General features: G+C 47.9%; 6 protein-coding genes and 1 pseudogene across 11 annotated transcripts in view; 3 read left to right on the top strand and 4 right to left on the bottom strand.

The window, feature by feature from the left end:
* Window positions 1-26,731, top strand: part of LOC114589664 (uncharacterized) — a 999,511-nt gene that overhangs the window by 114,993 nt on the left and 857,787 nt on the right. The window lies entirely within an intron of this gene.
* Window positions 1-26,731, bottom strand: part of LOC114595136 (uncharacterized) — a 130,419-nt gene that overhangs the window by 58,786 nt on the left and 44,902 nt on the right. The gene's annotated exons all lie outside the window — the stretch shown is intronic.
* Window positions 4,393-5,722, bottom strand: LOC114595128 (olfactory receptor 51V1-like). The gene has a single exon (XM_028725432.2). The coding sequence runs from the start codon at window positions 5,720-5,722 to the stop codon at window positions 4,781-4,783; it is 942 nt and encodes a 313-aa protein (XP_028581265.1). The 3' UTR covers window positions 4,393-4,780.
* On the bottom strand, window positions 8,567-9,508 carry LOC114595418 (olfactory receptor 51G2-like). Its single transcript, XM_028725699.2, has one exon. It carries the CDS (start codon window positions 9,506-9,508, stop codon window positions 8,567-8,569), a length of 942 nt encoding a protein of 313 aa, XP_028581532.2.
* On the top strand, window positions 15,674-17,100 carry LOC114595179 (olfactory receptor 52P1-like). The gene has a single exon (XM_028725523.2). It carries the CDS (start codon window positions 15,817-15,819, stop codon window positions 16,780-16,782), a length of 966 nt encoding a protein of 321 aa, XP_028581356.2. The 5' UTR covers window positions 15,674-15,816; the 3' UTR covers window positions 16,783-17,100.
* Window positions 21,880-21,996, top strand: LOC114596631 (U2 spliceosomal RNA; annotated as a pseudogene).
* On the bottom strand, window positions 23,031-25,592 carry LOC114595195 (olfactory receptor 51G2-like). The gene has a single exon (XM_028725540.2). It carries the CDS (start codon window positions 24,958-24,960, stop codon window positions 23,941-23,943), a length of 1,020 nt encoding a protein of 339 aa, XP_028581373.2. The 5' UTR covers window positions 24,961-25,592; the 3' UTR covers window positions 23,031-23,940.

Raw genomic sequence — 26,731 nt, 5'->3', positions numbered from 1 at the left:
GCTGCCCCTTGGCTATGCCCAAGCCCATGCTTGGACTACTGCAATGCGCTCTACTTGAGGCTACCTTTGAAGGTGACCCAGAAACTACAACTAATCCAGAATCCGGCAGCTAGACTGGTGAATGGGAGCGGCCGCTGGGACCACATAACACCGGTCCTGAGAGATCTGCATTGGCTTCCAGAATGTTTCCGGGCACAATTCAAAGTGTTGGTGCTGACCTTTAAAGCCCTAAATGGCCTTGGTCCAGTAGACCTGAAGGAGCATCTCCACCCCCATCGTTCTGCCTGGACACTGAGGTCCAGATCCGAGGGCCTTCTGGCGGTTCCCTCCCTGTGAGAAGTGAGGTTACAGGGAACCAGACAGAGGGCCTTCTCGGTAGTGGTGCCCGCCCTATGGAACACTCTCCCTTCAGATGTGAAGGAAATAAGCAGCTATCTTATCTTTAAAAGACATCTGAAGGCAGCCCTGTTTAGGGAGATTTTTAATATTTAATGCTGTATTGTTTTTAACACTCAATTGGGAGCTGCCCACAGTGGCTGGGGAAACTCAGCCAGATCGGCGGGGTGTAAATAATAAATAATAATAATAATAATAATAATTATTATTATTATTATTATTATTATTAAAGTGCTTCAACCCCACAGAGGCTTCAACCTTGAGACCAGAATCCCTCTGCTCAAACTTCCCACACTTGCAGCGAGATAGCTAAAAATTACTCTAAACTAGCCTTTCCTTTTAAGAGCTTTTCTCTCTCCCCCCCCATACACCCTCAGGAGGCAGATGAACTCTCTCTCTCTATATATATAATTTTTATTAATTTTCATAATAGCAAAAACATTACCTTAAAAGGCATAAAATAAAACATTTAAAACAACTACGGTATATATACAATTAATATTGAATCCACAGAATGGGATTACTTGAATCCCCCGACTCTGCCCCCCCCCGTTCCTTTATATTATTTTCATTTGTGCATGTCAATAAAATCCTGTATATACTTCCAATTTTGTACATTGTGTACAAAAATCCTGGTAATGTATTAACTTGTGTACATTGCTTTTGTAAATGTAGGGCTAGCAATATCCGGGCAGCCATTGTCGCATACAGAAACAGATTCGTATGTTTTTTAGGTAGATCCATTCCTGTAATACCCAATCAAAAAGGCTTCTGGTTTTTTAACAAAGGTTATACTGAACATTTTTCTCAGTTTAGTATATATCATTTCCAAGAATTTTTTAATAACCTTACATTGCCACCACATATGACAATACGTACCTTCTGCCTTTTTACATTTCTAACACTTACTTTTATACAAGCTTGTTTTATACAAGCTTGTAGAGGAACTCCAAGATGGAGCAGCTTTGCCCTCTGCTTTTTTCCTAGAAAAATAGGTGCCGGTACTCACCGTGAAGTTGCTACAGTAAGTGCCACACTTTTTGACAACCAGAAAAAGAGGTGCCGGTAACTGTGTACCCCTGAGTACCCCCTGAAAAAACCCCACTGGCTTTGCCTGGTTCACTGTGTAGTCGCAGCTACAAAATGCCACCAAATAAACAGATAGGTAAGGTAAGGTAAAAGGTAAAGGACCCCTGGATAGTTAAGTCCAGTTGAATTTGACTGTGGAGTCCGGCACTCATCTCTGTTTTCAGGCCCAGGGAACCGACATTTGTCTGCAGTCAGTTTTCTGGGTCATGTGGCCAGCAGGACTGAACCGCTGCTGATGTACAGAGGACCATAATGAGTGCCAGAGCACATCAAAATGCCATTTATCCTCCCACCACAGTGGTACCTACAGTGGTACCTCAGGTTAAGTACTTAATTCGTTCCGGAGGTCCGTTCTTAACCTGTAACTGTGCTTAACCTGAAGCACCACTTTAGCTAATGGGGCCTCCTGCTGCCGCCGCACAATTTCTGTTCTCATCCTGAAGCAAAGTTCTTAACATGAAGCACTTGTCAGGGGCTCAGGGGCAGAGCCAAAGGGGAAAGAGGAGTTGGAGAGTGAAGGGGAGGAATCTGAGGGGAGCTTAGGAGGGTATGACAGTGACCCGAGAGATTCCATGAGTCTCTCCAGCGAATCAGAAGATTCCCAGAAAGAGGCGCCCACGGTCAGGGCAAGGGGGGCCAGCGGTGAGTCCCCAAGCGGCAGCTGGAGATCAGGGCCAGCTTCCCTGCCAGAGCGTAGCGGGGGGGAAGAAGCCCACAGATCAGAACCGGCGTCCACTCCAGCAGGGAGAGAGAGAGAGTCAGAACTGACCACGCCTCCGTCGGAGAGTGGAGGGGCGGAGCGGAGGTCAGTTCCAGCCAGCCCCTCCGAGGGAGGAAGCAGTGACAGGAGCAGTGTAGCCGTTAGGAGGAAAGTGGCCGGCTGGGCGCGCGTGCCAAGTTCAAATGTGCAGGCGCGCGGGTCAGCAGAAAATCCGGATTGGGAGCCAGGTCCCAAAGCCCGCCGGAGACAGGGGGAGGAGTCAGAGGAATCCGCCTCCGAGGAGTCCAGGAGGGGTGGAACCCCAGGGGGCAGGAGGACCCAGAGGAGAAAAGAGCAGAGGAAGAGGTGGAGCAAAGCTCGGGTGTTAAACTGGTGTAGGGGAGGGGAAGAGTCAGACGGAGCTTCGACGGTCTAGAGTTACAGACGTAGGGTTGCCCGCCACGGATGTAAAACCTACAATGGACTTCAATAAAGACTTTTGTATATAAAGAGACACTGGCGTTGGTCCTTTGTGAGCTGGGACCTGAGGCACCCCTGACAGCACTATTTCTGGGTTATCGGAGTCTGTAACCTGAAGTGTATGTAACCTGAGGCACCACTGTATTTGTCTACTCACACTGGTATGCTTTCAAATTGCTAGGTTGGCAGGAGATGGAACAGAGCAACGGGAGCTCACCCCATTGTGTGGATTCGAACTGCTGACCTTACGATCTGCAAGCCCAGGAGGTTCCCCCATCCAGGGGACAGTTTCCTGCGCCTGCTGAAGCTTAGAAAGTGAACATTTGAGGGAACTGAGAGTTTCACACAACACCCACCTGACCCATAAGCGATGCTGTGTGACTAAATGACCATATTTATACCCCGCCCATCTGGCTAGGTTTCCCCAGCCACTCTGGGCAGCTCCCAGGAGTCCAGGCCCCAAAGGAAACCCTCACCAAATCTTCAGAAGGTCCACCACTGGCAGGCAACCCTCATCCAGTTGTGTGGAATGAAGCCTATCACCATTTCTCCTCTTCCTCTACCCATTGTGTCCACGTGAGCTTCACTTAGCTGTGGGTGGGTGGCATTCAAGTACTGTATTTTTCGCTCCATAAGACACATGTTTTTCTTCCTAAAAAGTAAGGGGAAATGTTTGTGCCTCTTATGGGGTGAATGTGTGGTCCCTGGAGCCAAATTGCCCAGGGGCAAAAAGAAGATAATATTTTTTCTTTTTAAAGAGGGAAGTGGGTGTTGAAACAAAGCCTGATCGTTTGCCGATTAGGGAGGGAGATAAGGGACACTAGAGATGAAGGAGGCTGCCTGGGAGGGGGGAGGTAAAGACAGCAAACTTGCAAAGGGGGGGAACAGGAAGACTAAAGCAATAAGGAGAGAAATTAGAAGAAAAGGAGGAGCAAAAAACTGCTCCAGCTAAGGAAAAAACACTAAGGCAAACAAGAGGGAAGGGAGTGTGGAAAGGAAGCAGCTGATTGGTGGGATCAGAAGAGAGATAAGGGACGCTTTTGGAGGCTGCCTGGGAGGGGGGAGGTAAAGCCCATTGATCCCCAGGATTTTTGCTTTGGGTCACCCCAAATTAACCATCATATCAAATAGCATGTCCATGGCTACAGCCTGACCCAAAAAAAATCCACTGTTTCCGGGGGCTGCAATGGTGCAAAAATGTGCATACAAACCACAGATCCACATGGATCCACAGGATTTTTGCATCGGGTCACCCCAAATTTATCATCAGATCACATAGCATGTCCATGGCTACAGCCTGCACAAAAAAAAGCTTGCATCCACTGTTTCCTGGGGCCGCAATGGCGCAAAAACGTGGTTACAAAGCACGGATCCTCAGGATTTTTGCATTGGGTCACCCCAAATTCACCATCAGATCATGTCTGTGGCCACAGAATGAACCACAAAAATCATACATCCACTGTTTCATTTGGAATATTTTTTTCTTGTTTTCTCCTCTAAAAACTAGGCATGTCTTATGGTCAGGTATGTATTATGGAGTGAAAAATATGGTACTTTTAGTAGCAAATCAGGCACAGCAACGAAAGAACCCAGGATAAAATATTAGAATCATAGAATAATAGAGTTGGAAGGGACCCAGAGGGTCTTCTGGTCCAACTCCTTGCAAGAATATGTAGTTGTCCCACATGAATTTGCAACCTTGACATGATCAACGCCACACTCTCACCAGCTGTTTAATCTTGCATTTATTTAGAGAAGGCAGAAGAGATATGATAACATTAGACATAGAGGGAAACAACCCAACAAAAATAGCATCCTAACTGGTATAACTCTGCGTCAGAGTGCGTGGCACAATATTGTGCGTGGCACAATATTGATGAACAGATATTGGTCACAGTGAGTTGAGTGACTGGCTCTCTCTTGGGATTCCCTTGGATGAATGGTCCCAGGGTCTTGCCTGAAGGACCATGAGGCCACCGCCTTGCTGGAGCAAAGCATGCCAGTGGCAGGATGGGAACATCATGAATGCCACATTGGGTTCCATGATGGGGGGAAAGGAGGACACAAACATAGGAAAATAAAATGAAGCAATCAATCCATCAACTGACAAATCCATCAGGAGTTCCTGACCATTCTGAGGATCCTGCTGTAGATCTGCTTTGTTTTGATGCTGTAGATGATGGGGTTCATCAAGGGTGGCAGGAGGATGTAGACATTGCCCATGATGACGTGGAGGAGGGCAGGGGCATGCTGTCCAAACCGGTGTACGATGGAGAGCCCAAGCACCGGGACGTAGAAGACCAGAACGGCACAGATGTGGGAGACGCAGGTGCCCAGGGCCTTGTGGTGGCCCTGGTTGTCAGAGGCCATGCCCAGGACAGTCCTCAGGATGAGGCCATAGGAGATGAGGATGAAGAGCAGGTCAGAACCCATGGTGAGGAGGATGAGGACGAGGGCATAGAAGCTGTTGAATGTTGTATTGGCACATGCCACACGAATGGTGTCCTGGTGAAGACAGTATGAGTGGGAAAGGACAGCATTAGGGCAGTAGGGGAATGTCAAGAGGAAAGGCACAGGAGGCAGTAAGAACAAGGTGCTCCTTAGCAGGAGGACCAGCCCAATTCTGGCCACTCTACTGGAGTTCAGCATTGCTGTGTACCTCAGAGGAGAGCAGATGGCCAGGAATCGGTCCACGGCCATGGCAAAGAGCACAGCTGACTCCATGAAGGAGAAGGAGTGGATGATGAAGAGCTGAGCTACGCAGGCTTCCTTGCTGATCTTCTTCAGCTGAAACCAGAGGACGCCCAGCACTGTGGGCACTGTGGCGAGGCAGAGGCAGAGGTCCGTGGTAGCCAGCATGGCCAGGAAGTAGTACATGGGCTGGTGCAGACTGGGCTCTGTCCGTATGACATAGAGGATGGTGCAGTTTCCTATGATGGCTGCCAGGTAGATGGAAAAGATGGGGATCCCAATCCAGCCATGAACCTCCTCCAACCCAGGGAAGCCCCTCAAGGCAAGCACTGTGGTGCTGATGTTGGGGGAGGTATCCTGCACCATGGTGAACCCTGGCTACTATCTTTCACTTCCAGGTTCTCTCACACAGAAATGGAGCATTTGGAGGACATGATCAGTTGTCATCTTTGAGGATGGAAGGCAAGGAAGGATTCCTGTAGAAATCTAAGCTGTGCCCTAAGCAGAAGATGTCTGTCATTCAGGAGTGGAAAGTATTGGAACATAGGAAGCTGCAATAAACTGAGTTGGACCATTGGCCCATGTAGTTCAATGATGGCTACACTGACTTGCAGCAGATCTCCAGGATTCTGAGATAGGGGACATTCACATCTATACCTGGAAATGCTGGACAATGACCCTGAGACTTCCTGCATGCAAAGCAGACACTCTAATACTGACTCTTCTTCAAGAATAAAATGATACCTTGCAGTGAAGGGGATGGAGAAATCCTGATCTCCTTGACCCAAGTCTCCCTGCTTGAGAGTTTCAGGGGATGGAAGAGGGGCCTGGGGGTGGTGTTTGCTGGGTCCAGGAAGTCTCTTCTCTTGGATGCTGCTAAGATGCTGTGGAAGAGCCTCCTTGTGGCTCTATTAATAAAGTGCTTCAATTCCACAGAGGCTTTGCAATGACCTTGAGCACCAGAGTCCCTCTGCTCAAACTTCCCACACTTGCAGTGAGATAGCTAAAAATTACTCTAAACTAGCCTTTCCTTTTAAGAGCTTTTCTCTCCCCGTATACGCACAGCATGTAGATGAACTCCATCTCTCTCTCTATAATTTTTATTAATCTTCATAATAGCAAAAACATTACCTTAAAAGGCATAAAATAAAACATTTAAAACAACTACGGTATATATACAATTAATATTGAATCCACAGAATGGGATTACTTGAATCCCCCGACTCTGCCCCCCCCCCGTTCCTTTATATTATTTTCATTTGTGCATGTCAATAAAATCCTGTATTTACTTCCAATTTTGTACATTGTGTATAGTATTACAAGTGGTTTTTTTTTAAAAAAAAAATCCTGGTAATGTATTAACTTGTGTACATTGCTTTTGTAAATATGCAATAAATAATTCCCATTCTTTTTAAAATTTGTCATATTGATTTCTAAGTTTCCTGGTTAATTTAGCGATTTCAGCATATTCCATTAACTTAATTTGCCAATCTTCTTTGGTGGGGACTTCTTCTTCTTTCCAATGTTGGGCTAGCAATATCCGGGCAGCTGTTGTTGCATACAGAAACAGATTCTTATGTTTTTTAGGAAGATCCATTCCTGTAATACCCAGTAAAAAGGCTTCTGGTTTTTTAACAAAGGTTATTCTGAACATTTTTCTCAGTTTAGTATATATCATTTCCAAGAATTTTTTACATTGCCATCACATATGATAATACGTACCTTCTGTTTCTTTACATTTCCAACACTTATTTTCTCTTGTTTTATACAAGCTTGTAGAGGAACTCCAAGATGGAGCAGCTTTGCCCTCTGCTTTTTCCCTAGAAAAATAAGTACCGGTACTCACAGTGAAGTTGCTACAGTAAGTGCCACACTTTTTGACAACCAGAAAAAGAGGTGCTGGTAACTGTGTACCCCTGAGTACCCCCTGAAAAAACCCCACTGGCTTTGCCTGGTTCACTGTGTAGTCACAGCTACAAAATGCCACCAAATAAACAGTTAGGCAAGGTAAGGTAAAAGGTAAAGGACCCCTGGACAGTTAAGTCCAGTTGAATTTGACTGTGGAGTGTGGCACTCATCTCCGTTTTCAGGCCGAGGGAACCGACATTTGTCTGCAGCAGTCAGTTTTCCGGGTCATGTGGCCAGCAGGACTGATGCACAGAGGACCATGATGAGTGCCAGAGCACAGGGAAATGCAATTTACCCTCCCACCACAGTGGTACCTATTTGTCTACTCATGCTGGTATGCTTTCAAATTGCTAGGTTGGCAAGAGATGGGAGTGGGCAATGGGAGCTCACCCCATTGCGTGGATTAGAACTGCTGACCTTACGATCTGCAAGCCCAAGAGCTTCCCCTGTCCAGGCAGGGGACTGTTTCCTGCACCTGCTGAAGCTTAGAAAGTGAACATTTGGGGGAACTGAGAGTTACACACAACACCCACCTGACCCATAAGTGATGCTGTGTGACTAAATGGCCAGGAGTCCAGGGCCAAAGGAAACCCTCACCAAATCTTGAGAAGATTCCACCACTGGCAGGCAACCCTCACCCAGTTGTGTGGAATGAAGCCCATCGCCATTTCTCCTCTTCCTCTACCCATTGTGTCCACATGAGCTTCTCTTAGCTGTGGGTGGGTGGCATTCAGTACTTTTAGTAGCAAATCAGCCACAGCAACGAAAGAACCCAGGATAAAATATTAGAATCATAGAATTGTAGAGTTGGAAGGGACCCGGAGGGTCTTCTGGTCCAAGTCCCTGCAAGAATATGCAGGTGTCCCACATGGGACTTAAATTTGCAACCTTGACATGATCAACGCCACACTCTCACCAGCTGGACTATCCCAGCTGTTTAATCTTGTATTTATTTAGAGAAAGCAGAAGAGATATGATAACATTAGACATAGAGGGAAATAACCCAACAAAAATAGCATCTTAACTGGTATAACTCTGCGTCAGAGAGGGAAAATGCTGTTTTTCAACAGTGCGTGGCACAATATTGATGAACAGATATTGGTCACAGTGGGATTCCCTTGGATGAATGGTCCCAGGGTCTTGCCTGAAGGACCATGAGGCCACCAACTTGCTGGAGCAAAGCATGTCAGTGGCAGGATGGGAACATCATGAATGCCACATTGGGTTCCATGATGGGGGAAAAGGAGGACACAAACATAGGAAAATAAAATGAAGCAATCAATCCATCAACTGACAAATCCTTCAGGAGTTCCTGACCATTCTGAGGATCCTGCTGTAGATCTGCTTTGTTTTGATGCTGTAGATGATGGGGTTCATCAAGGGTGGCAGGAGGATGTAGACATTGCCCATGATGACATGGAGGAGGGCAGGGGCATGCTGTCCAAACCGGTGTACGATGGAGAGCCCAAGCACCGGGACGTAGAAGACCAGGACAGCACAGATGTGGGAGACGCAGGTGCCCAGGGCCTTGTGGTGGCCCTGGTTGTCAGAGGCCATGCCCAGGACAGTCCTCAGGATGAGGCCATAGGAGATGAGGATGAAGAGCAGGTCAGAACCCATGGTGAGGAGGATGAGGATGAGGGCATAGAAGCTGTTGAATGTTGTATTGGCACATGCCACACGAATGGTGTCCTGGTGAAGACAGTATGAGTGGGAAAGGACAGCATGTGGACAGTAGGGGAACGTCAAGAGGAGAGAGACAGGGGGCAGTATTAACAAGGTGCTCCTTAGCAAGAGGACCACTCCAATTCTGACCACTCTACTGGAATTCAGCAGCGCTGCATACCTCAGAGGAGAACAGATGGCCAGGAATCGGTCCAGGGCCATTGCAAAGAGCACAGCTGATTCCATGAAGGAGCAGGAGTGGATGATGAAGAGCTGAGCTACACAGGCTTCCTTGCTGACCTTTTCAACCTGGAACCAGAGGATGCCCAGCACTGTGGGGGCCGTGGCGAGGCAGAGACCCAAGTCAGTGGTGGCCAGCATGGCCAGGAAGTAGTACATGGGCTGGTGCAGACTGGGCTCCGTCCGTATGACATAGAGGATGGTGCTGTTTCCTAGGACAGCTGCCAGGTAGGCAGAGAAGATTGGGATCCCAATCCAGCCATGAACCTGCTCCAATCCGGGGAAGCCCCTCAGGGCAAGCACTGTGGTGCTGAGGTTGGCAAAAGTATCCAGCACCATGATGAACCTTGGTTACTATCTTTCACTTCCAGGATCTCTCACACAGAAATGGAGCATTGGAGGATATGATCAGTTGTCATCTTTGAGGATGGAATGCAAGGAAGAATTCCTGACTCTTCTTCAAGAATAAAAGGATAACCAGTTTGGTGTAGTGGTTAAGAGCGGTAGTCTCGTAATCTGGGGAACCGGGTTCGCGTCTCCGCTCCTCCACATGCAGCTGCTAGGTGACCTTGGGCTATTCACACTTCTTTGAAGTCTCTCAGCCCCACTCACCTCACAGAGTGTTTGTTGTGGGGGAGGAAGGGAAAGGAGAATGTTAGCCGCTTTGAGACTCCTGAAGGGGAATGAAAGGCGGGATATCAAATCCAAACTCTTCTTCTTCTTCAACTTGCAGTGAAGGGCATGGAGAAATCCTGATCTCCTTGATCCGAGTCTCCCTCCTTGAGTGTTTCAGGGGCTAGTAGAGCGGCCTGGAGGGAATCTTTGCTGGTGCAGGAAGGGTCTTCTCTTGGATGCTGCCAAGATGCTGTGGAAGAGCCTCCTTGTGGCTCTCTGAGCTCCAAGGGTAAGGCTTCTGAGTCTTGAGTTCTTCACTGCTGCTCTTTTCCAAGTAGCTGAGAGAAGGCCATGTTGTCTAAGCTGCCATGGAAGAATGCTGTTCTCCCCCCTTTTCATTTTGTTTTGGGGAAAGAGAGTTTGCATGCAATATTTGGTTGCAAGAAAGAGGACAGGCTATGAGCGTTTATAGAGGACCTTCTTGATGTGGGAATGATGAGGATGATAGTGCAGCTTAGGAGCACCCAGACAATAACAATGATGGGGAGATTGACAGTGCCTAGAACAATGCAGCTGATTTGCTGCCTGTGCTATTAATTAATTGTTCCCATGAGAACCTTCTTTGAGCAGGTGCCTCCTTTAGTCTCTTGACTCTGGAAGTAGCCAGGGAGTTACACTCAATTCAGGGAGCAGGAGGAATTATTCTGAGCTCTTCCACGTTTACAAGGAAACTTCCCATTATTGTTGGATTCACCCAGCAGTGGTTGATTCCTACAAAGGATGGGAGCTGGGCTAAGGACCTTTGGTGGTCTCCCTCACCAATCTGGAAGACAAGCTCTCCACCTGTTCCCAACAGGGGTGTAGCTCCCCTGTCCAGTACCTGAGATAGGTCAACCACCAAGGTGCCCAAGACTGTTTTAAGACCAGAAATGGGTTAGAACCAAGGGTGAAATGGAACAAGATCATCTGTACCACCCAAGACCACCTTGACTGGCGCATCATCGTGAACTGGAGCTCCAAAAAAGAGACCATTATCAAGGCAGGAGAGACCCAAAGAGGCATTTTTGCAACAGTGGTTTAACAGTGAACTCATCCACTGCACCACACACCTTACCCCACCTTCAACAGCCAGGTGGCCTCTATGACTAGAACTCCCATCAACGCCACCGAGCAAGGCTTTTCTGGCTGGGGACGATGGGAGATGTAGTCCAAAACATCTAGAAAGTGTAGTGGAGAATTCCCCAGACTCACTTGGATTGCCAGTAAAGACTCCAGCAAAAATATAGGAGCCAAACAGCAGCCCGTAGGCCTGGTCTTCACTGTTGCAACAAGACTTCAAACTACCACATATAAGAAGTTGTGAGAAGCCCTGAAAAAAGGATGGCTCTCCTTTTTATAAGTTTCTGGAAGTTACCCATAAAACCTTTAGTAAAACATCATACATTTGTCATAACTATGTCACAAATTGGGAGGGGTCTTCTGGCAGAAACCTGAGCACCAGGCTTGCCCCGTCCCTCACCTGACCTCCACCTCCCACCCTTTAGGTGAATCAAAGGTTTTCCCAGCCAAGTTAAGCACGCCCTTTTGTCTTGACTGAGACCCCAATCCACTGAGGTTGGGTTTGCGATTGTTCTTGGAATGACTACCTGTCTGGCACTCAGGTGTCAGGATGATGATGATGATGATCATCATCATCATCATCATCACCCAGGCAGTGTTGCCAGCTGAGTACATGTGGTCTCAGCTTCAGGGATTATAGCTGCCCCATTTCATGTCCCAAGTTCCTCCCCGATAGCCATTTACCTTCTGAGTAGAGGTGTAAATCCATTTACAGGAATCATTTTATATGAATTTCTAAAAGTTTTCGCGACAGAGGAACCTTCTAAAGCAGGCATAGGCAACCTCGCACCTCCAGATGTTTTTGGACTACAATTCCCATCATCCTTGATCGCTGGTCCTGTTAGCTAGGGATCATGGGAGTTGTAGTCCCAAAACATCTGGAGGGCCGAAGTTGCCTATGCCTGCTCTAAAGCTAGAGATGAGTCTGGTTTGACGGCTGCAGTGCCAGTGTAGCCCTTGGTAGGGGGCGCTGTTTCATAACTCTCTAGGCATACTCTTCTCCAATAGGCTGGGATTTCAGTAGCTGTCAAGATTACAGGTTTTGATTGGTTGCTAGTTTTACAGCTGTTTAAATGGTGGCTGCGGATTGGCCAAGCGCCTTGTGAATGGAAAGGTTGGTGTTTGGTATGGCAAGCGGTCTACCCATATCTACAGGTCAGCTTTGGCTAGGGAGGGGAAAAGGAGGCATTAACAGGGGGTGTGAATGGGGCATTTGAGGAAGAGTGGTCCTTGTTTTGGAGGGCTGCCCATCCCCCCTTTCCTTCCTATGAATTATAATAATAATAATTTATTATTTATACCCCGCCCATCTGGCTGGGTCCCCCCAGCCACTCTGGGCAGCTTCCAACAAAACACTAAAATACAACAACCTATTAAACATTAAAAGCTTCCCTAAACAGGGCTGTCTTCAGATGTGGCTCCTGGCCTCACAGTGGCCTCTTTTAATACCCAGGAAGGGAGTCATCAGGCTTGCAGCTGACCTCAAATGTTGGTTTGTTTTATTTTTATTTCAAAGTGATATACAATGTGAAATGGGTGTGTGTGGAACTGATAAAACCAATTTAGGAACAATAAAGTATGACCTTGTTGTACCCATAAAAGGAACAAGCAAGCATCTGAGAATAAACCTGGATTGCACCCCTCTCACTTTATGGTGCATTCAAGTCCTTTCTGGTTAGTTAAAGGGGCTGGAATCATATTCTTTTATCGTATTCTTGTGCATTCCTTTCATCTTTAGTAATTTAGCTGATTATGTCTCAAAAGTGAAGACTCGCCAGTCTGAACTCAATGACAGTCTGTATCATTTGGACAGCAATCTTTTATTTGGAACAGTAAACATCATGTAGTAGAAAATTAAAAATTAGCTAGGTCCAAGCTATCTGAAAGACCAGGCGATTTTGGAACTGCATGCCTAGAGAAGTTAGACCAGGCTCCCTCCTTGTTGTCATTCTGCCAGCAGATGAAGACCTTCTTGTTTTCCAACAGTCTCTTGGGGACAGGCTGTTTTTACTGGAAGGAGTGGTGCTCTGCTCTTTGCTCCACAAGGTCAGCAATGCTGCAGAGATGTTGGCACTGCTCTTCAGCATTATACCTGCAGAACCTCCTGCCTGAGAAGCCTCTCCATCTGCTCCCTTCAAGGTGGCCTCAGGAGCCCCACACAGCCAGCTAGCCAGCCAAATCTCTCAGGAAGGCAAACTTGAAACACCTGAGAGGCTATTTAGCAGGTGAGAGGAGGAAGCCCAGGCGCTCCCACCAACGTTGCCCAGCTGCCCTTAAGCACCAGGGCCTCAGCTTCTGGGGATCTTTGCTGGGAGGTTGGCAAAGGAAGCCTATAAAGGCTGTTGCCTGCCCTTCACAGGTGCCCCCTTGTAGAATCGGTATCACCAGGACCCCACAAGGACTCTGCCTCTCCGCTGCCTGACTGGTGAGTTTTTCTAATACAAAGCAAGTCAGCACTTCAAGCTTCCTTTGGTGGCCACCAGCGCAGCTTCCAAACATAAGAAGTGTCTGCTGGATCAAGCCAATGGCTCATCTGGTCCAGTATCCTGTTCTCACAGTGGCCCATTATGGGAAACCCGCAAGCAGCATTTGAGCACCAGAGCCCTCTCCCCTACTGTGATTTGCAGCAGCTGGTTTTCAGAAGCATTGCTTCCTCCAGCTGTGGATTTGCAGAGTAGAGCCATCCTGGCTAAGAACCATAGATTATCTTCTCCTCCATGAAGGATAGCCGTGTTGGTCTGCCATAGTCAACTCATTACCAAACTTAAAACCATGGAGAGACCTGGTCTGAACAAAGACATTGGATTCTTATCTCATTATGCATGACAAAGCCATTTTTCACCTTCTCACCCCTTGCTTTTCCCTGTAAGACCTATTGCAGTCGTTAAGAGTCGTCAACAGGCTCATCACAGCTATCTGCCAATCACCCATTCCCACCACCCTTCTGAGTAATACCCCTCCCCACCTTCTCACTATATAGAAGGATCTGGCAACTTCTGTTTCAGTGTATCTGAAGAAGTGTGCATGCACACGAAAGCTCATACCAAGAACTAACTTAGTTGGTCTTTAAGGTGCTACTGGAAGGATTTTTTTTTGTTTTGTCCATGAAGGACATCTGTCTCTGTTCATTCATAAGGTTGTGCCTTGTGTAACTGCTTTTCTTCCTGATCCCTGTGGGACAAGGGAGGGGAAGGAATTCAGTTCACCTTTTGTCTAAAGATGAACTTCCTTAATTTGAACTGAGCTGAAATAGAGCTGCCCTTTGAAATTCTCTGAGTTTTGCATCCCAGCTCCATGGCCAAGGAATATATAGTGATTGTTTTAACTGTTTTTAATATCGACTTTTAAATTAACTTAACCTTCCCTATGAAGAGTGGGTAATAAACTGAAATAACAGCAGCAACAACACACACATGATTGAAAAGAATATACAGAAATGCATTGTAATAAGAAAAAGGGTTTTCCAAAAATGTGCATATTGGACAACATTTTGTATAAATGTTAGGAGAAACATGCACTAAAATCCTGCTGAATATTCTTTTTCTTTTAAAAATTTTTTATTCAGTTTTACATTTAACATTTACACTCATTCATAAATCATGATAATAGAAATGTAGGATTCCCTGAATCCTTGGACTCCTCTCCACTCCCCATGGATTCCATTGTCAATCTTTTCCCACCTGCATCATATAATGTTTTCCATTCCATTCCTTAAAATTCTGTTCATACCATAGTTCTTGTTACATTACAATTGTTGTCATAATCCTGCCAAAAATCCTGACGAATATTCATAAGGAATTCTTTAATATTATTTTTTTAAAATGCAAACAAAGTGGGAAGCAGCAATGATTCGGAATCTCAGTTGTTGAAACTATAGGATGGGAGGGGCTCTTGCGCTTGGATCCTGCTTGTGGATTCCTCATAATGGGCATCTGGTTGGTCACTGTGAGACCCGGATGATGCCCCATTGGCCTGATCCAGCAGGCTCTTCTCATGTTTTTTACGTGCAAATGTGAAGAACTGAAGTGAAGATTGGAAAAATGAGAACCTGAGCCAATCCAAAATGGACAGATTTGTCCCTCCGTATGTGGGGCTGGACCTTGCACAGTCCACATGTTCCCCCAGTATGTATTTCTTCTCTCATTGCTGGAGTTCCATGCATAGCGCCAGGACAGCTGAAGCAAAAGCTCTCTGTGCAGAGTCACAGAGGATGCTAGTGCAGGAAGCATTGTCACACACACACACACACACACACACACACACACACACCCATTGTCACACACACACACACACACACACACACACACACACCATATCTGATGATCAAGCGTCTGGAAATCAAACCTTCTAAGGGACGGTTGAGGGAGTTGGGTATGGAGAAGGGGAGACTGAGAGCTGATAGGATAGTCACCTTCAAATGTCAGAAGATGGAGCAAGCTTGTTTCCTTCTTCTCCAAAGGGGAGGACCTGAACCAACAGATTCAAATTGCAGGAAAGGAGGTTCCGACTAAACGTTAGGAAGAACTTTCTGAGGGTAAGAGCTGTGTGACAGTGGAACAGACTCCCTCAGAAGGCCACCTGTCAGGAATTCTCCAGCCGGGATTCCTGCTTTGATGGAGATTGAAACAGATGGCTCTCGTTCAACTCTACAGTTCTGTTATTCTATGACCTCAGAAGCTGGAGGTTTTTAAACAGAGATTGAATGGCCATCTGCTGGAGTTATTTAACTGGGATTCCTGTATTTCAGGGGGTTGGACCAGATGACTCTGGGGATCCCTTCCAACTCTGCAATTCTATGATCTTCTCATGTCACCTTTGTGTGTGTCTGTTTTTCTCCCCTGGTTTTCAGGAGTCCTGTGAGTGAAGCTAAGCAGCCGTGGTGAATCATTTGCCTCTGATGAAGCTGGCTCCTCATGGCCATGGCCAACCTGACCCACTCCTGGCCTCCCACGTTCTTCCTGCAAGGCATCCCGGGGCTGGAAGCCTACCACATGTGGCTCTCCGTGCCAGTATCCTGCATCTACGTGGTGATCATTGCCGGGAACTGCACCATCCTCCTGGTGGTGGCCACAGAGCCAGCTCTCCACAGGCCCATGTGCTACTTCCTCTGCATGCTGGCAGCTATTGACTTGGCAGCCTCCACCTCCGCCCTGCCCAAGATGCTCTGCATCTTCTGGTTCCAGGGCGGGGAGATCCAAGCCGTTGCCTGCTTGGCCCAGATGTTCTTCATCCATGCCTTGTGCATGATGGAGTCAGCGGTGCTGCTGGGGATGGCGCTGGACCGCTATGTGGCCATCTGCTTCCCGCTCAGGTACAGCTCTTTCTTCTCCAGCTCACTGGTGGCCAAGATGGCTGTGGCCGGCATAGTCAGAGGAACGCTGCTGATGGCACCTTGCCCTTTCCTGATCCGGAGGCTGTCCTACTGCCGGACCAACGTCATTCGCCACACGTACTGTGAGCACATGGCAGTGGTCAAACTGGCCTGTGGGGACACCAGCATCAACCGCACCTATGGGCTGAGTGTGGCTCTGATCGTCATCGGAGGAGACCTTCTCTGCATTGGGCTCTCCTACTTCTTCATCGTCCGTGCGGTGCTCCGTCTCTCTTCCCGCGAGGCGAGGCACAAGGCTTTTGGCACCTGTGGCTCCCACCTCTGCGTCATCTTGATCTCCTACAGCCCTGCCCTCTTCTCCTTCTTCACCCACCGCTTTGGCCACTCCGTGGCCCCCCATATCCACATCCTGCTGGCCAACCTCTACCTCCTCTTCCCTCCCATGCTGAACCCCATTGTGTATGGAGTCAGGACCAAGGAGATCCGGGAACGGGTCACCAGGGTTTTCTTCCCAGGCAGGGTCATGGTGAAACTCAGGCTGAGTTGAGACTGAATCCCTTCCCCCCCTAAATGCCAACCCTACCTGGCTGGAAGGGCCCTGGCAAACTCCATTTGTAGCTGGTTGGATTGGACGATGTCATCTACCTTTCCTATACCTCGAATCAGGTGCCATGCCCCAAATAAGTTCTTCTGCAGCTCGGAATGCAAGGAAGAGGATCATTGATGGCTGCTAGCCATGATTGCTATGTGCTGCCTTGGTTAGAGGCAGTGATGCTTCTGAATCCCTGTTGCCTGGAAACCTGAGGAGGTGAGAGGGCTGCTCTTGTGCCCAGGTCCTGCTTGTGGGTTTCCCATAATGGTCACCTGGTCACCCACTGTGAGAACAGGATGCCGGACTAGAGGGGCCCTGGCCTGACCCAAAAGTGGTCTCCTTGTCCTCTTAGCTCAGTCCCAGTCTGCATCTGCATTGGAATTGATTTCAATATGTCTTTACTGTTGGCTGCCCTGGGCTCCTTAGGGAGGAAATGTGGACTATAAATTAAACCAGTATATGTGTCAGAAGGGGGCTCTTTGTGCATGCAAATGTCTGAGCGTGTAGGTCCTTTACACAATGGTGGATTCTGGCTCCAGTAAAAACTCCCCACACTGGCAAACCCATGCGTGCATATGTCAGGATCCATCTAGAGCCCCTTCTGATGGATGACAAACACAAAATGGCGAGGAGGAGGAAGAAATTAGCCTGAATGGTCCCACAAGCCCATCACGCGTTCTCTCAGGGTAAGGTGTGTGTGTCATCCGAACCCTGCAATGGCTTCACTGCAATAAGTGAGAGCTCCAGTTGAAGGAAGAGCTTTCACAGCTGAGAATTTGTGTGCCTGCTCCTCTGAACCAGCTGGCTTTGACTGCTTGGCCTGCTGAATGCCAGGCAGTGGCACGAGTGTTGTGGAACGCCCTCCCGGCTGAAGAACGAGAGGCCTCCATCTGTATCTGAGAGCCAGTGTGGTGTAGTGGTTAAGAGCTGTAGACTCATAAGCTGGTGAACCGGGTTCACATCTCCGCTCCTCCACCTGCAGCTGCTGGGTGACCTTGGGCCAGTCACACTTCTTTGAAGTCTCTCAGCCCCACTCACCTCACAGAGTGTTTGTTGTGGGGGAGGAAGGGAAAGGAGATTGTGAGCCGCTTGAGACTCCTGAAGGGGAGTGATAAAGTGGGATATCAAATCCAGACTCCTCCTCCTCCTCCTCCTCCTCCTCCTCCTCCTCTTCTTCTTCTTCTTCTTCTTCTTCCTCCTCCTCCTCCTCCTCCTCCTCCTCCTCCTCCTCCTCCTCCTCCTCCTCCTCCTCCTCCTCCTCCTCCTCCTCCTCCTCCTCCTCCTCCTCTTCTTCTTCTTCTTCTTCTTCTTCTTCTTCTTCTTCTTCTTCTTCTTCTTCTTCCTCCTCCTCCTCCTCCTCCTCCTCCTCCTCCTCCTCCTCCTCCTCCTCCTCTTCTTCTTCTTCTTCTTCTTCTTCTTCTTCTTCTTCTTCTTCTTCTTCTTCTTCTTCTTCTTCTTCTTCCTCCTCCTCCTCCTCCTCCTCCTCCTCCTCCTCCTCCTCTTCTTCTTCTTCTTCTTCTTCTTCCTCCTCCTCCTCCTCCTCCTCCTCCTCCTCCTCCTCCTTCCTCCTCTTCTTCTTCTTCTTCTTCTTCTTCTTCTTCTTCTTCTTCTTCTTCCTCCTCCTCCTCCTCCTCCTCCTCCTCCTCCTCCTCCTCCTCCTCCTCCTCCTCCTTCTTCTTCTTCTTCTTCTTCTTCTTCTTCTTCTTCTTCTTCTTCTTCTTCTTCTTCTTCTTCTTCCTCCTCCTCCTCCTCCTCCTCCTCCTCCTCCTCTTCTTCTTCTTCTTCTTCTTCTTCTTCTTCTTCTTCTTCTTCTTCTTTGAGCATTCCACCGGCTCTTGAAGACACACCTGTTCAGACAAGCATCCCTCCACCTCACCCCCAAACATGGACATCTGGATCTTATTCTTTCAGTTGTCACTTTTACTGTGTTAATTGTTGTGCTTTTTAATGGACTTGTTTATTTGTGAATTTTAATTATGTATGGATTTTATACATGTAGTCTCCTTAGATACCATTGTAGCACGTGAGTAATATATACACTGATAAATGAAGAACACTAATAACGGAGAGGTGGTACAAACGCGATTGCAGTGTCCTTTACTGGGCAATATGTGGCTTAAAGGCTCTCTAAGCTTCAGTTGCACAAAATCCAGGCAAAGGAAAATCCGGAGCTTCTGGGGCCCAGAGTGTTAAGCTGGGTGGGAAAGGGGGCAGTCCAGTTTTCTTGCTCTTCATTGTATCTCCATTATGGAGCAGATGGTTACACCAAATTGTCGCACAGGCAATACCCCTGTGCACAGGCAATACCCTGAGGCTTCATGCAAAAAGGTGAATCTGTCCATTTTTTAGGAGTTTCTGCTGTTTCCTGACAGTCAGAGGCTCAGAACTGTCAGCATCCTCTGTCCCCAGCTAGTTCACACAGCCCCCCAGCTGGGCGGGGGTCAGTCAGTTCAGTTAACCCCCGAATCTCCACGCTTTATCTTTCTCTGTGTTCAGCAGAGCTGGGTGTCTATGGGCCAGTCTCAAAGCAGGGCTCACAGTCGTGTCTCTCCTTACCCTCCTTCTCCAGGCACCGTTGGTCGGGTAAGCAGTTCACAGTTCTGTCTTTAGACCTCTTCTCTCTCTGCTCTCAGTTCAGGCAGCAGCGTTCTCTCCTCTCTGGCAACCTTGACCGGGCAGCTGATAAGGAGGGAGGGAGCAGGCTGGGACAAGCTGAAGACGAGCTGGAACAAGCTGAAGCTGGCAGAGCCAACAGGAATTATAAAAGTGCTCAGAGTCTTTAAAATGTTTTCCGTTTGTTAGAAATTGGCATCCGGAGGGCAATTAAGATAAGGTTTTAAAAGAATAAAAGTGAGCGCCGGAGAGCGTGACTTGCCTCGGCGCCATCTTGCCTCCCAGCTCCGATTTTCCATCCTCCTGAGTAGAGTGTAAGGAATAAATGCTGACACTCCATTGGCTTAACAGAAATAAGATATATTGTTTAGTAGATTTAATAGAATGCACCCATAGTAGCTATATTCTGAACCTCAAATTGTATAGAACAGTGTTTCCCAACCTTTTTTGGGCAAAGGCACACTTGTTTCATGAAAAAAATCTCGAGGCACACCACCATTACAGCCCCGTGACGTCAGCGCGCAGCGTCACGCTGGGAGGGACATGAATTGCTAGCAAATTACATAATCACCTCCTTGAGGGCTGGCTCATCTTCTCCGAAGGCAGAACCCCATTAATTAACAGCACAGACTCACACCATAGCCAAGACGAGGGGGGAAAACCTCAGTCATGCACAGTCATGCACATGTGGGGGCTAAATGAGGACGAAGACCGGGCAGAAAGCAGGGTTCAAATCACCCCACCTGGCCAGGACAATCCCTGGGTGCTCCCTTGGGCCACTCGCCTGACTCACCTCGCAGGGCTGTTGTTGCGAGGATAACACGGGGAGAACCACGCGCGCCCCCGGGAGCTCCTTGGAGGAGAAAGCGGGCGATGAATGCAATGCACGAAATATATGAGAGGCGACCAGGTTTTGCAGGTGAGGGGCCCCCGCCAGCCTCCGCTTCCAACACCCGGTGCAACGACGCCGAAGTTTCCCCCCGGGCTCGGCTCGGGGAGCAGCGCTGCTCCCCCCCGGCTCCCCTTCGCTCTCCCGGCTCTCTCTGCCGCCCACTGGGGACCCCCCTCACCTGCCAAGTCCGGAGCGCCGGTGGAAGTTGCATGCATGCATGCAGGGCGCCGCGTTGCCATTGCATTGCACTGCACTCCATGCAACGCCTGCACGCATGCATTGCCTTGCACGCCCGCCAAGGGGTCTCCCCGCGGTCCGATGCGTCCCCTCCAGCGCGGATGCAGCATTGCAAAAATAAAAAACCCCCGACGCAACCCTACCTGGGGGGCAGCCTCCGCCTCCGCCGCTCCGCCTCCGCGGGGATCCCCGGGCTCCATCCTGCCGCCCGATCTTCGGGGGGCGCAGGCAGGCTGCGCGGGGTCTGCGCGGAAGAGCCCCTGCCCGCCCGGCCGCCGCCGCTGCGCTCATTCCATGGCCGGGAGAAGAGCGCTTCAAACAAAACGCCCGGCCCGCCAGGCCACGCTGGGAAACGTAGTTCTCGCACCCCGCGCGGGCGCGGAGCCCAAGGGCGAGGGGACTACGGATCCCGGCAGCCCCTGCGCCGGGGACAGAGGGGGAGAGGCCGGGTGCAGGGATGGAGGGACGGGTGGGCGAGCGAGTGAGTGGCAGCCGCCAAGCCTTGGCCGAGAGCCAGGAAGGGCCTCCCCGGAGGAGGAGGAGGAGGGAGGCGCAGAGCGGGAGGGAGGGAGGGAACCCCAGGGGTCATCTAGTGACGGCGCCCCAATCGAAAATTTGACTTAAAAAAAATAATCTTTCAATTTTTTAATTTTTCCCGCGGCACACCAGGCAACATCTCGCGGCACACTAGTGTGCCGCGGAACAGTGGTTGGGAAACACTGGTATAGAAAGGGCGAGACTCTCTCTCCTTTCCTGTTAATCTGCTTGTAAAAGGAGGTTTCCTTTCTGCAGCCTGTTAGCTGGACCATAAAAGGCCGAGCGAGTTCCAGGCTATCCAGACAAGCGGTGCAGGAGAGCAGGTTGGCAGGCAGCCAGTCGTTTGAAGTAGATAGGAGCTCGTCCCTTTTTTAATTCTTTCCTTTTTTTGTTAAAGTACCTGTAAGCTATGTATTGCTTTAAAAACCTTTGTTAGAAAATTTGCTAATTAAGAAGCTTGTACAGTGGTACCTCGGGTTACAGACGCTTCAGGTTACAGACTCCGCTCACCCAGAAATGGTATCTCGGGTTAAGAACTTTGCTTCAGGATGAGAACAGAAATCGCACGGCGGCAGCAGGAGGCCCCATTAGCTAAAGTGGTACCTCAGGTTAAGAACAGTTTCAGGTTAAGAACGGACCTCCAGAACGAATTAAGTTCTTAACCTGAGGTACCACTGTATACAAAATAACCCACAACAGAATATGCTAAGCTTGCTGAAGAAAATCACCACTTTAGAACATGATCTAGTCTGTCTTTGTTTGAAAATGAGCAAATCGCGTCTCGGCCTTTTGGCTAAGATCAAGTGTAGTATCTGTCCTTATCAGTTTAATATCTGACTTTCAATAGTGCTTTATAGAATATATTAGAATATATTTACAGCTAAGCTTTTCCACCTGGCCTAGGGGGCGGGGCCCAGACTCACCAGCCCCACTGAAGAGGCTCCTGGTGAGACTGGAGGGACATCGCTATGCCTGGCAACAAACCCTAATTGTTGGGTTCCTTTGCCCCACCTTTTTGTGCTTGACAAACAGCCATGTCATGCTTATGACAATATTATATTCTCTTGTTAACTATGCTGTTTTAAATGTACATTTTATATTTGACTTAGTGATGTTTTCTTTTAAATGTTTAAGTTTTTTTGTTAACTTTGTTTGTGTTAAATTTGCATTCTGTAGTTGACCTCCTTTGTAATGTTTTATTATGAAATCTTTAAGATAATGTTTTTGTTTCCTCTTAATTATGTTGCATTGACTGTATACTTTACATTTGACTTTCTTCAGAAATGTTTGATTCTGGATTGTTTTGTTGATGTTTAATATGCTGTAAACCGCTTTCAGATTCTTCTTAAAAATATAAAGCGGTATATAAATGAAATGAATAATAATAATAATAATAATAATAATAATAATAATAATAAATATTTTAATGTTAATTTTCACCTCTATAATGCATACCACCTCATTTTCTATGCCTTACTGGGCCTGTAGAATTGCACTGAAAAATTTGGAGAAGCATGATTTTTCAAGGAAGGCTGTGTTAAGTGTTGCATATTGTTCTGGAAAGTGTGGATTGCATGGTTGTGCTTCTCAAAGCGAATTGAATGAAATATCTCCCCCATCCTGACCGGACATACCACCCTCCCTGACCTCTTTTTGAACTATTTGTAGTTGGCAGCCCTGCTCTCACAGAGGCACCCTACAATGGCAAAAACATTGGATGTGACCCACAGCATTTTAATCTTCTCCTCCTTCAGTCAATACGAGCTTAGAGCCTTCTGGGAAAGGACCATGTGCAGAATATTATCCCCAGTGGGTGAGGCACTTAGTCCAAGTCCCAGCTGGTTGCACAAGGAAACTCACTCTCTCTCTCTCTCTCTCTCTCTCTCTCACACACACACACACACACCCATTATGTGTTGCCAGATATCCATCTCTGTCCTCAGTGCATGGAAGTCAAAACGATGGGGACCCACAGCTCTTTATTTTACAAATGTATCCTAAAACCTCCTATCCTTCTAGGTGCCCTCCTCTGCCCACCTTCCAGCTTGTCAACTTCTTAAATAGTGGTGCCCAAAATCGGACAGAATATTTCAGGTGTGTTCTGACCAAGGCAGACTAGAGCAGGAATATTACTTCCCTTGATCTGGACACTAGACTTCTGTTGATGCAGCTGAGAATAGCATTTGCCTTTTTTGTTGCTGCATCACAGTTGACTCTTCTTGAGCTTGTGGTCCACCAAGACCCGTAGATCCTCTTCACATGTACTGCTAGTAAGCCAGGTGTCCCCCATCTTATATTTGTGCATCTGGTTCTTCTTGCCTAAGTGCAGAACCTTACACTTCTCCCTTATGAAATACATATTGGTAGTTTGGGCTCATTTCTCCAATCTCTTAAGGTTGTCTTGAGTTCTGATTCTGTCTTCTGTGGCATTGGCTACCCCTCCCAGTTTGGTGTCAATTGCAAATTTGATGAGCATCCCCTCAGTTCCTTCATCCATGTTGTTTATAAAGATATTGAACAACAACAGGCCAAGGAGAGAACCCTGCGGCACCCCACTTGTCACTTTCCCCCAGGATGATGGGGAACCATGAAGGAGTACTAATTGGGTTCGGTCAGTCAGCTACAAATCTACCTAACAGTTGCCTCATTCAACCCACATTTTACTAGCTTCCTTGTGAGAAACTAAACAGTTTCCTTGGAGGAAATGAAACAAAGGAAAATAGGAGATCATTGGGGGCACACTATGGAATTAAACTCCGAATAAAGCATTATTTCCATATGGGAAGACTGAACCTTTGAGTGGAATGAGTGGGGCCTTCCTTACATTGACTTCCTCAGAGGTTCTTCATTGAGATCATTCTGAGGATCCTGCTGTAGATCTGCTTTGTTTTGATGCTGTAGATGATGGGGTTCATCAGGGGTGGGAGGAGGATGTAGACATTACCCATGATGACGTGGAGTAGGGCAGGGGCATGCTGTCCAAACCGGTGTACGATGGAGAGCCCAAGCACTGGGACGTAGAAGACCAGGACAGCACAGATGTGGGAGACACAGGTGCCCAGGGCCTTGTGGTGGCCCTGGTTATCAGAGGCCATGCCCAGGACAGTCCTCAGGATGAGGCCATAGGAGATGAGGATGAAGAGCAGGTCCGAACCCATGGTGAGGAGGATGAGGATGAGGGCATAGAAGCTGCTGAAGGTTGTGTCGGCGCATGCCATGCGGAGCAAGTCCTGGTGCAGGCAGTATGAATGGGAAAGGGTTGCATCTGGGCAGAAGGGGAACTTCAGGAAGAAAGGTAAGGGCGGCATGAGGAGAACAGTGCTCCTTAGCAGGAGGACCAGCCCAATTCTGACCACTCTGCTGGAGTTCAGCAGCGCTGTGTACCTCAGAGGAGAGCAGATGGCCAGGAATCGGTCCAGGGCCATGGCAAAGAGCACAGCTGACTCCATGAAGGAGCAGGAGTGGATGAAGAAGATCTGAGCTATGCAGCAGGGCTTCCTGATCTTCTTCAGCTGGAACCAGAGGACGCCCAGCACTGTGGGTGCTGTGGCGAGGCAGAGACCCAGGTCAGTGGTAGCCAGCATGGCCAGGAAGTAGTACATGGGCTGGTGCAGACTGGGCTCCGTCCGTATGATGTAGAGGATGGTGCAGTTTCCTAGGATGGCTGCCAGGTAGGCAAAAAAGATGGGGATCCCGATCCAGCCATGAACTGCCTCCAGCCCAGGGAAGCCCCTCAGGGCAAATTCTGTGGTCGTGAGGTTGGCCGGAGTGGACATTGCCATGAGGAACTTCAAGGAATGGCTGCCACTTCGGAGTAGAACACTCCCTGTGCGGCTCACAATAAATCTTATCATCGGCCTGTTTCCACTTCAAAGGCAATTAACAAGCTGCTAGAAGTTCCTTGTCTCCTATTAATGGGACAACGGAAAAGGATCTTCCATGCCCTAAGGACGGCCAAAAGGTTGACATTAAGGAATTGGAAAAATAAAGATACGAAATCCTTCAATCAATGGGCTGATGATATGACATCACTGGCAATTGATGAACGGACTGCTTAGAGGTGCAGGCTCTGTATGGATAAATGTGATAACATTTGGAATGAGTTTATACAAAATGCAGTAAGCTATTAGCATTTACATAAGCACTAGGACAGCAACACTATACCAATTTATGCAACAATGTATGGGAATATCGTACAGTGGTACCTCGATTTTGGAATGTCTGCATTGACAAACATTTAGGTTTTCGAATGCCGTAAACCCAGAAGTAAATGCTTTGGTTTTCAAACACACCTCAGAAGTTGAACATGCTACGCAGCTTCCGTATTGAGTTTTCCGTATTGAGTTTTCTGCATTGAGGCTTCTGTATTGAGTTTTCGGTTTCCGAACATTTCAGAACTTGAACAGTCTTCTGGAATGGATTATGTTCAAAAACCAAGCTACCACTGTATATGTTTGTTGTTGTTATTTTTTGTTGTATATTTTCATTTTTATATGTATCTTTGTTGTTGTTTTTCTCCCTCTTACTTTTCCTCCCCCCCGTATCACTTTATTTCTTTTTACTGAAATCACCTTAATAAAATATAAATATTATAAAAATACATAATTGGAATATAATAAAAGAATAACAAAAGAATGGCTACCACTTCCTCTGTGAAGAGGACAGAGGTAAGTACCACCATCAGAATTTACTGTGGGGACATTCCACTGCCAGAGTTTAAGATTTTGCAGTTTATGTATTTTAACTGAAAACGAGAAGAAGAAGAAGAAGAAGAAGAAGAAGAAGAAGAAGAAGAAGAAGAAGAAGAAGAAGAAGAAGAAGAAGAAAAGGAGGAGGAGGAGTTTGGATTTGATATCCCGCTTTATCACTACCCAAGGAGTCTCAAAGCGGCTAACAATCTCCTTTTCCCTTCCTCCCCCACAACACTCTGTGAGGTGGGTGAGGCTGAGAGACTTCAAAAAAGTGTGACTAGCCTAAGGTCACCCAGCAGCTGCATGTGGAGGAGTGGGGAAGCGAACCTGGTTCACCTGATTACGAGTCCACCGCTTTTAACCACCACACTGGCTCTTAGTGAGGGGCTGCCAACCTTCCTTCCTTCACTTGCCAACCACATCTACCCACTAAGCTCTTTGCCAAGTCACCTTCTACAACACCTGGCCCACCCCTCCTCCCTTTACATCTCATTCCCACCCTGCTTTACCGCTCTCCTATCCTGTCTCTCCTTCCCTCGCAAGTTGCCCCAAGGCCCTTTCCCTCCTCTCACAGCTCACCCTGACCCCAACCTCCTCTTAAAGGAGGGGGAGGCACTTGGGAGAGTGTTTTGGGGGAGTGCCTGCCCTCCTCTGTTCCTCTGTTAAAAGCTTAATGTAGTGGGTTAGGCACTTATGCCAAACCACTCTGAAGAACCCCCCCACACACACATCAGTTGAAGTGTGCTGCCGTCATGTTTGCATGACAACAGCCTTGCATTTTTATGTATATAGGAGGAAGATATTTATACCACACCTCAGCCAGCAGCTAACAATATGATGAAAACTATGATGAAAAGCAATCCCTTAACAAGCACATAAAAGGGGAGAAGAGCAGAAATAACAAGAACTTTGCTTCAAGGTCACATGACCTTAT

This window comes from Podarcis muralis, chromosome 4 (genome assembly GCF_964188315.1).
Source record: "Podarcis muralis chromosome 4, rPodMur119.hap1.1, whole genome shotgun sequence".
In the NCBI taxonomy this organism is placed as follows: Eukaryota; Metazoa; Chordata; class Lepidosauria; order Squamata; family Lacertidae; genus Podarcis; species Podarcis muralis.
The sequence above is the reverse complement of the archived record's forward strand: the minus strand, read 5'-3'. Positions and strand labels throughout refer to the sequence as shown.